We start from the raw sequence: 10,937 nt of genomic DNA, 5'->3' as shown, positions 1-10,937 counted from the left end.
TGTTGCACTGCATGGTGAGAATGTATGGCTATAGATGATGAGTATGGGTGGTAGGCATGGCTCACGGTAAGACCTTAGGAGTGAGACCCATGGCGGCGTGGCCCACAGAAAGACCTCAGGGTGAGACTCACAGCGACAACAAGACCTTGGGGTGAGACCTATGACAACATAAAGACCTTGGGGTGAGACTCACCGCAACAGATTATGTTGTGAGCGACAGGAATGGACGTGTAAGGGAAATGATATGGTAGCCTACAAGAGGCTAATTTCAGGTTTGTATGTGGGACTTGGGTGCCAATGTGTGTTTGATGTGGGCCCCAATGACCGTTTATGTGAAGTTTATTATATGTTTATGCATCTAAAAATAAGACAGGTATTGGGCATGACATGACATGATGTTGCATTGGCATGAATTGTATGGGATGTAATGGGAAGAGTCTTGTCTGTACCCTAGAACTTGCTGAGTCTTGCGACTCACATTTGATTTCCATCATTCCAGGTAAGAGTATCCCAAGATCGCAAGTGCGTACGGCAGAGTTGTATCCAGATCATCAAGTCATAATAGTAAGTGCAGAGTCTTCCCGAACCTAGGTCCTGGGTGTCGCTGTGCCTATGTTAAGATTAATGTTTATGTTATTGAGATTGTCGTATGTTATGTAAGCCAAATGGGCGCACGGTGATCAACTATGTAATGGTGATTATGAGATATCATATTAAAGAAAGATTATGATTTCAATAAGGTTTGTGTGTGAGTTGTAGTTGTGCATTTGTTCGGTATTATTTTAGTAATGACCCTCTCACGGATCCTCTATCCGTGGTAGGGGCTGCAGGAGGCAAGCCGATACAAGTTCGATTTTAACCAAATCGAGAAACTCGTAAACTGTAAACCACACAGTTTGAGAATTTTTCAAATCTCCTCAAAAAAATCACATGGTGCGGTAGGGGTGATTTCCGTAATTTATCCTTTTTTTTTTTTTCGCCCACCCCTAGTGTTCCGAAACCTATTTGCCTTTGCCAATAGCTTTGAAGATCTGTATCTCTGGTGTTTGCTTCGGTAATTAGTTTAGCTTCGCCTCTTGTTAGCAAAGCGGTATGACATGTGGTTGCAATTGCAATATGATTATAGTATGGGAATTGATCCGACATCTAGGTATTGCGTTGAATAGACCAAAAATCCTCTAATTCTCACAGAGAAAGTTTACTGATGATACACAAAACTAACTATTAATATATTTGTTTGAAGAGTGCAATAGTTGGCTAGGACCATAGGTAGAGCTTCATGTTAACAAACCTACAAAACAAGGATCATAAGGACTTCTCCGAGACCAGCCAAGAAAGCTACTGGGATTCCTAAATCAGATGTAGAGTAATAATTAAGATAAAGTAAGAAAGATAAATATTGTAATTGATAATATTTCATATGGAGAAAAGATCTTTTTCTATTTATGATAGTTTAGAGATGATCATTTGCTTAAAATTAGGTCTCTTTGATAGATAATACTTAGGAATAATTATTTTAAGAATCTTATCTCTGAAGACTGCCTTTCAAAGATTTAGGAGAAGCAATTTATCCCAAATTAATTGGAATTAAGATTAATCTCTAGATTTTAGGAAGTTATCCCAAATTATAATCAAATTTATAGCTTAATTTTAGGTGAGAATCCTAATCAGATTAGGTAGTTCAATCTTGAAATAGGATTGGTTCTATGAAATACTCCCTTCTTAAATTGAGTCGGACTTAGGCAGATATTGAGGCCAAAGGTGGGCTAGTCAATCAGACTGAGATGGAATGTAAGTCAAGTAAGATGTACACATATGCATTAAATTCAATCTGAAATATTATCAACAATCAAATGCACATTTTATAATATGAAACTCAAGTAATAAAGTATTTTAAAAATATTTTTATATATTTTATTTAAAAAATTAGTTACTTTTTAATTTAAATTTATAACATTCAAGTTATAATAAATTTAAAAATACTATATACTATGCACCAACTATTATGACTCATATTCATTTAAAATATATTTTAAAAATAAAGATTAAACTGCAAATACTAAATACCATATGAAGAACCATCATTTGAAATTTTTATTTATTTTTAAATAAATATATTCTAATTCTATAGAAGATTCAACTCTACTAGAAGATTCATTCACCACGTACGACATGTATATTGTTCAAATTAATTTTTTTTCTCGTAAATCAATTTATTTTCATGTTCATAGTTATTATTTATTTTAATTTCCCGTAAATAGTGCTATGTTTGAGTTTGACTAAGAGATAATAATTATATTTCAAGTCTAGAAAGCTTTTAATTAAGCACAGTATCATTGCTGTGGGATTTTTTTATTTTTTCTTAAAAGTAGTTTAACTTATTTTTTATTTTAAAAAAAATAATCTTTTAATAATAGAATTATACTTTATCAAATGCCACTTTTTTAAAAGATCAATAGAAAACACAAATCCACCAAACAGGCTCTGCAACTTGGAGCTGCTTATGAAAGGCCCTCAACAGATAGATGGATGTATGGCACCAAAAATGTTGCTTCATTGGCATCCTCCAACCTAAGAATATATATATATATATATATATATATATTGACTTTCTCTATATCCCACAATGATGAGCGAGTTACCGCATCACTTGCATCCTCTGGGAGTAGGAGCATGGGGCCAATGTAATAGGAGCTAAATGGCATTGGATTCAAAAGTGACAAACCTGGAAAAACACAAAAGCTTATGCAATGATGATGATCTAGTGTCACTTAGCTATATTGTGATAACGAACCACCATTATTTTGAGCTTTTTCTTTTGCATAAACGGTTGTCTCAACTTTCAAACATGTTAGGGCAATAATATCGAAAGACCTTGGCATTGAATCTCAGCCGTTCCACCTCCACTGCCTCCATATGATGAAGAAAACATTCTACCCCTGTCGGCTGCACTAGAACAGCCACAGGTGCTGATATACTGAGAAGGTACAAATTTATTCTTTTTTTTTTTTCCTTGTAAAACCATAAAACATCTTCACTTTTGAGGATCGAGAGAGAGAGTAGTTTTAATCTTTACCTTTTCTCTTCTGTGAGCTCGGTAATATCTACAGCCAAATAATAGGCTAACTGTATCAAAACATCACTTTACTGAAAAATACCCAGTAGTCACCCATGTGTTATATACATCTCTTGTTATAAATGTAGAGCACAACACAGAAGAAGGGCCGTAATGGAAAGAGTGGATCATTAACTTACCAAGCCTAATACAATTACAGTTTTCACTTAAGATACCTACGTATAGAAGCACCTGGAGCCTCTATGTTTCTTTGCCATATAGATTAACTTGCATCAACAATGGCAGATGACTGTAGTCTACGAGCACGAGCAGTGAAACCAGCAAACCAAGCAACCCTCATGAGCTGGATGCCGAGAATCAGTATCCACCAACATACCAGTCCCCTAATGGTGTGAACCATCCATGCCGGTGCATTTAGCTCTGCCCCGAGCTTCAGCCCCCTCATCAGCTGCAACACACGGTATGCTTCGTAGATGACCGGGGTCACCAGCCACACAGGTGACTGCCAGTGCCATGTAAGCATCTCAGTGAGCATCTGTACCGACAGAAGCAGAAGGTAGGGACCCAATAAAACAGTGAACGAAATGGTAGGGAGCTGCGGTTGAAGGCAGCCTTTTTGGGATCCAAACAGTATGATCAAGGGAATGATAAATCCTGTAACTGTTGCAACGATGTTCCAAAACCGGTAACTTAAAGGAGCCTTGCTGCTACAGTCTACAGTTGGATTTTTCACTCGGGCACAAGAATCAGCCATGAGAAGGAAGATATGTGCACCGAGATTAAAAATGCAGTCGAGTCCTGTCAATGAAAGTAGGCTGGCTATGTTGGGGCCGAGGAAAATTGAAGAAGTGGGTAACCATAGGGTGGGCGCAATGCCTGTGGCAAGAAGAAGGGAAGGGCCCAGAAGCCACAAAGGCCATTTAAGGTACTGAAGCTGTGCTGATGCCCATGGCTTATTGCTTGTATCTGTGACCTCTTCAATATTGGTCATAGGATCTCCACTTGTCTTATCGGAACTCAGGGTCTCAAAGATGTTGGTAGTTCCCTTCAGGAAGTCCCCTCTATCATCATCATTGGGAGCATATTTGACAGGTGAGGATTCCCATACAGGCATATTTGTACAGCAAAGATGGGAATGCTTAATGCATCCTTGGTACAAGGTCCGTCCACGGTGTGGATTTGGATATCTCAAGAAATTCAGGGTCCTGTTGTGTATCCGAGTAAAACTAATGGTTGAAATAGTAGAAGGATAATGAAGAAGAGATGACATTCTCTGGTTCAGGATCTGAAACTTTGAAGCTTCAAGTTTGAGGTTGCTTGAAACTACCTGAGAGTAAAGGAAAAATAAATTACAAACCAAAATGAAATAACTTCTCAGATAAAAATGCTGGAGGCTCTGATAAATTTCCACAGGAATGTTTGCAGAACTAGATTCATAACAGTTCATAAAGGTCCCAGAAAAGAAAAAGGAAGCAGAACAACCAAAATCAAACGCATTCAAAGATTTTACAAAGCTGCATGGAAATGAATACTCCATAACTGAGGCTCTCTTCTTGTCATTATACCTTCTTCCAATGTTTACCCCTCAATATACCACCACCTTTATCTCTCTAAGTAATTACCACCTTGGGCCAGGAAACTTGATTTGTTTACCAGAACTCCAATATTGCCTCCCCCCCCCCCCCCCAAAAAAAAAAAAAAGAAAAAAAAAATCCATCTCTCTCAAAACTGATTCAACTTTCACCTACCCAGGTTTGCTGGTCTAATCCCATTTTAATTTCTCCCCTATTTCCAATAAGGCTCCCTAACTAGTCTACTGGATAGCTTCTTTCCACAAAGCAAAACAAGCTTACTGCTTTCCTTACCCATACGACGAACTAATTACGCAAGAAATAACATGTCTAGAAATCTAACATCTTAGCTGTACAAGCGTACAAAAAGTGGGATAGTTGTTAAAATTATTAAGTTATAGAATAAATAAGAACTAAAGATGTATATATATCATTCTACGAAATACCAGCTCAAACATCAACAATCAAATACCTAAGTACAACACATACGTACACAGGATAGGATGGTAATACTGAAACTGGTGGATCAATAACTACTAGCAAAACTGATGTGGAACAGAGGGCAAATACAAATTCCTAATCAATCATGTAACCAAATCCTTTCGAAAATACAAAGATTAAAAATGTAACCAAATCCTAAATTCCTAATTTCTTTTTGGATTGTTCTAGGCAGTTCTGCCGGATCTACTTCCTCTATCCTTTTTCCCAATTTTTCCTTCCTTCCTTGATCCTTATCAATCATGGTGTATATACAAACACATAAAATTATTGATCCTTATCAATAATTTTATGACAATCTTTGGATTTAGGTTGGCAACTAGCTAAATGTTTCAACATTTCAATAGATATGCAGTGATATATTAATGCACAAACAAAACTTTATACGGAATTACTCAAAACAATTGCTCGCCACATAGGAAGATCATTAAAACAGCAAATTAGCTATGCTTTCCAATAGCTCCAGTTAAACCCAGAATTCAACAGCAGAGAGGGCGAGAAAACCATGATTAAGGTTGTTGGTTTCCCTCCTCTTCTAGGGATTTTCTCGGGGCTCAAACAGCGGAAGAAGTGCGAGTTGGAAAAGGAAACAAAGAGAAAGTGAATTGAGAAGAGTAAGAGCATATTAAAACAACTGACCGATTTTCACCTTGTTTCCTTCAAGTCTCCGACTGCTGAGAATACGATTGATTGCTGCGAATTTTTTCAAGAGGAACGCAATTGGATTGTTTGCTGCGATGTTCTTATTTTCCCTCTTTGCGTCGGAGCTGTTTGGCGTTTTATTAGTAACTAATTCACATAAAATAGAATAAATTATTAAATCAAAACAAAGTTAACAAATTATATAAGAATTAAAAATAAAATATGGGACACTTACGTAAGTTTTTTATAAAAGTATAAATTCCTAAAAAAATTCTCAATTATATAACACTATTTTAAAGATTATCAAAATTATACCTAAACTTTCTTGAAATATATAACACTTTCTTGGCTGCAAAAATTTCTCAATTATATAACACTATTTTCTGTAAAACCCTTCATCAACTCTTACAATTTACATTCTTATTTTCAAAACCTTCACTCACCTTAACCTTCCATTTTTATTATTTATTTATTTCAAATTTCACTACAGATTATTCTCGTAAATAATGTTTAGAGAGACTTATTTCTAGTGGCCTTTCCACCTAAACCTTTGTGTGTGCACTTATTTCCACTAAATCAAACTTAGTTTAATTGATATCAGGAGTTCAAATTTACAATTCTATTAGTGATATGTCCTAATGCTAGATCTAAATGACATCTAATAGAGCATTTTGATATATTATAATTAATAAAATAACACGTTATCTTTATTTATATCTCAGTGGTATCATGAATGAGTCATTTGATATTTTGTTAAATATCTTATTCTTTAAATTGTTAAGAACATGTGGACAAAATTTTTTGGTATAAGATTTCTTAAATTGTTCATGGTTCTTAGTTTCCTCTAATGGGACTTTGATTAATTGAGCATGGGCTAGCACCAGGGCCGACCTTGAGATGTTAAGGGTCCTAAGCAAAATTTTATATGGGCCCCTATATTTAAAAATAAAATTACATGTAACGAATACAAATAAATTTATTTTACTATATAAAAATATTCAAAATTTATACAATAATAGTTTAAAATTTACAATATTTCACTTTAAATTTACTATTTTAACATTTTTAGATGAAAAATCACAATTAAACTATTACAATCAATTTGTTCTAACATATGTCTTTCAATAGACACTATTGCCAATCCATTCAATCTTTCTTATGACATTGTTGATCAAAGATAAGATTTCATCAACTTTAACTTTGAGAAACTTCGTTATGCAAATGTAACTATAATTGGTATAGTCAAAAATATTCTATATGCGATCCACACATTCGGAAAATAACAATCCATCGTCTTAATATAGTCTAACACTTCAATTGGCTTCTTGGTCTCTTCTGGCAAACATCTCTCAATTTTTAGCTCAAAAAATAACTCTTGTCCATCAATATCTGAATCCGACTTATACCTCAAAAATTCTTCTAACTTATCACACGATCTCTTCAAACAATCATCATCTTTAGAATATAATTTTTTTAAAACAAATAGAAATCCAAAAACATTTTTATATTCTTGAAGTTGTTCAAACCTACACTTAAGTAAAAAAAGAGCTTGATCAACTACATATAAGAAATAATCAACTCTAAAATATTATTCAGCTGAATCTGTTATCTCATCATTGACATTTTCATCAAATTATTTCTTTCTATGAATAATATATTTTTCTTGAAAAGTAGGTTCAATTTCCATTTGAGTAGCAATTTCTTTAACAATAATCATGTCAGATTCAAATCCAGTTTCCTTATAGGTTTTAAAAAAAGAAATTAGTGTTTTCAAGTGACTTATAGCAACATCAATGATCATATCATTACTTTGCAACATTTTGCTTACTCTATTAATAGCAGACAATATATTATATCAAATAACCATGCTAAATAAGAACTTAAAATCCATAATGTCATGTAATAAACTTTTAGCATCTCGAAATGCCTTAGGGTCATCACATATTTTCATTAGGTGAGTTAAAACAACTTTTTTTTGTGGAGTTTGAAATCTGATTACTTTAATACTTTTAACTCAACTTTCCCAACATGTTTGTGATAGTGGCTTAAGTGTCAGGCCTTCCACATTATCTTTCAAAACTTTCCATCGCTTTGTAGATGATAAAAATAATATATATAAGTATTGCACAATTTCAAAAAAAGATTTAACATTTATGTAGGAATTTGTCATATCACATAGTGCAAAATTAAGATTATGACAATCACATGGAGTGTAAAAAACCCTTGGATTTACTTTTAATTTTTTAATACTCTTTTTTGCACACATTTATACTTTCTTTTTATATTAGAACTATTATCATAACTTTAACGTCTTAAGTCACCAATATCAAGTTCAAGTGTTTGTAGAGCATTTATCAATTCATCAAACAATCCTTGCCCTGAAGTATCGTCTACCTTAAAGAAACTTAAAAGAAACTCTCCTACCTTAACTGGACTTGCTAAGACATTTACACATCATATGATTAGAGACATCTATTCTTCATAACTTATATCTGGTGTGCAGTCAAGTATTACTGAAAAATATTTTGATTCTCTAACTGTTTTAATGATTGCACTTTTGATCTCACCTGCCAACATGAGTATGAATTCATTTTGAATTTTATGACATAAATAATGATAGTGAATTTCCTTTTCTTGAATACATTGAACGTGTTCTTTCATAATTGGATCAAACTCAATAATCATTTCAATCAAACCTAGAAAATTACCATTATCTTCTTCATATAATTTTTCACTACTTTCACGAAATGCCAAATTATTCTTACTAAGAAGCTAACAATTGAAACTATTCTTGCAAAAACTTCTCTCCAGTGTTTTATATCTTTGTTGATGTGATCTTACACAGCTTTATCAATTGTTAAATTCTTTTGTAATCGTCTTTCCAATTCAATCCATTTTCTCGTGTTATCCATGTGTCCATTACTTATTTCATGGATTTTCAGTTTAGAACCAAGATTTTTTCAATCACTTGTCCCTTCATTAGCTAATTGAATATTGTTTTGTTCTTGTTTAAATAACTTGCAACAAAAGCAAAATACTTTATCCAATGAAACGGAGTAGATTAACCATTTTTTATCACTCTTCTCACCATTTGATAAATGATGAGTGTAATATGTAGAAGAGAAATGCCTATTTTCTGAATCTTTTGAAAAATCAACTACATTACCTCTTATAGGATCTTTTTTTACCAACAACTCTATAAAATTTTGATCAATGTTTTTTTCAATTATTTGGATCAGTTACATCCAAAGAGCAACCTAAGCATTTTGTATCAACATTTTTATGTTCTTGGTCATTTCTATTTTTAGCACCCCCTAATTCATGTTGTTCCTCTTTTTCCACTACCAAATTATCGCACTATTCATTTTCTATTATTGTATAACTAATGTTTCTAGTGACAAACTTGTTTAAAGCTCCTGCTTGAGATAGAATAAACTCTTGAACTTTTTTTTTCTTCCTCTTTTCACTTCCAGACAAATATTTTTTAGTAGACATAATAAATCAATTTAAATACAAAAATTAATACAATATCAAATTCAAATGTAATTGAGGAACAATAGAACCTAGATAGATCTGATATTTGAATTAAAATTTGCAAAACAAAATATTAGAAGAACACAAGAAACGAGAATAAAAGATATGTTATATATAGAGTAGAGACAGAGATTGTTGTAAATATATATATATATATATATTATATATAATCAGGTTGCTTCTTATTTTCAAACTCATTGCCGATGCTAAACTACTAATGTTGCATATTGTTGTGTGGTTCAGTGGCTGTGTGATACTGTGCTTGACAACAATTACCAGATAGCAAGAAGAAAGAAGAAGACGAGAGGGACACATGTATTGGAGCAAATCAATAAAATGAAAATGAACGATTCCTCGGCTGAAAATTTCATTTATTATATATATTATTATATAATATTATATATATATATATATATATATATATAAGTGACAGCCCGAGGAAGGGGGAGGGAGAACTCAACCCATTTCAATTTTTCAAGTTCTTCCTATAAGCTCAATCATGCCCCTGCAGCCCGTTGCCTTACATCAAATCCCCATTAATGGCCATTTCTTCTTTGTAAAACCTATCCTCATTTATTTTCATTATTTTAACTTTTTTAACTTAAAATTAATTGAATATAACTTATATAAGATGGCCCCAGGCCAATTAATTAAATGTGAGGTGGGCCCAGGCCGCCTTGCCCATGACCAGCCATGGTGGAGGGCCCTAGGCAACTACCTTGGTTGCCTACCTTCAGGGCCGACCTTGACTAACACATAAGTTTATTACATTTGATTGATATGAGATATTAATGATAAAAGATGGTGAGTCACAGACAATACAAACATGAGATGAGAATAATAAACATATGAGTGATTGTTAATTGGACATTGAGTGTGATATTAATAACAAATCACATGGTTAAAAAGATTAATAATTTATTATTAGTTGTAATTGTGTAAATGATCCTTTAACTTGAAATAACATAACTGTCTTATATGTTTGTGTTAGAGAACTATTGGTGATGCAAACTCATTCTATTTTGAGGTGAGAATGTTCATTTGGTGGTCTTCTTGTACTGATATATGAAAGCATATATTTGACTTATAAGATCTATTAAGTATTAACTTTGACATAAGGTAAATGTCTTATGTGATCTTATGTTGGATTCTGACAAGAGAAGTCCTAAGCCAAGGTATGAATGCTATAAAATGAGTTTTTAATGTGTCATCTCACATCACACCAAATAAAATTTATTGCATAGAATAGAATTAATAAGTTTAATCAACCCATGACTCTAACTCAGTTGGAACATTAGTAATGGAATAATTAAATTACATGGTAATTGTCAACGAAATAGATTCAGTTTAAATTGACTTCATTGCCACTTATATTCTCTTGGCATGTTGCTAGACGTCACTCAAAAACATTAAGGAGCCTTGAGAATATGGAGAGATTCTCGAAATAGATTAAAAAATTCAATTAGTATCAAAAGAGTTTGATATTTTCTAATCGCCATTTAGAGGTGAACTTGTAAAGTTACATACCCAAAAGTAAAGCTACAAAATAAGTAATGTTGGGCTTCCATTTGCTATTCTAAGTTAATGGAGGACTTAAATTCCCTTAAGAGTTAATT

General features: G+C 33.1%; 1 protein-coding gene across 3 annotated transcripts; it reads right to left on the bottom strand.

Annotated features, from left to right (window-relative positions):
- Positions 1–3,129: 3,129 nt before the first annotated feature.
- On the bottom strand, positions 3,130–5,923 carry LOC127801170 (uncharacterized). 3 transcript variants are annotated; one of them, XM_052336063.1, is made up of 2 exons: positions 5,795–5,923; positions 3,130–4,403 (listed from the first exon to the last, which is right to left on the bottom strand). In XM_052336063.1, exon 2 carries the CDS (start codon positions 4,344–4,346, stop codon positions 3,339–3,341), a length of 1,008 nt encoding a protein of 335 aa, XP_052192023.1. In that variant the 5' UTR covers positions 4,347–4,403; positions 5,795–5,923; the 3' UTR covers positions 3,130–3,338. The 3 variants fall into 3 exon arrangements, with proteins under 3 accessions (XP_052192023.1, XP_052192022.1, XP_052192024.1); XM_052336062.1 differs by having other exon boundaries at positions 5,785–5,922; XM_052336064.1 differs by having other exon boundaries at positions 3,130–4,399; positions 5,785–5,900.
- Positions 5,924–10,937: the final 5,014 nt, after the last annotated feature.

This window comes from Diospyros lotus, chromosome 5, assembly GCF_014633365.1.
Source record: "Diospyros lotus cultivar Yz01 chromosome 5, ASM1463336v1, whole genome shotgun sequence".
Lineage (NCBI taxonomy): Eukaryota > Viridiplantae > Streptophyta > Magnoliopsida > Ericales > Ebenaceae > Diospyros > Diospyros lotus.
The sequence above is the reverse complement of the archived record's forward strand: the minus strand, read 5'-3'. Positions and strand labels throughout refer to the sequence as shown.

Excerpts from the sequence above, each read along its gene's own strand:
- LOC127801170 (XM_052336063.1), bottom strand. The coding sequence starts at position 4,346 with ATGTCATCTCTTCTTCATTATCCTTCTACTATTTCAACCATTAGTTTT.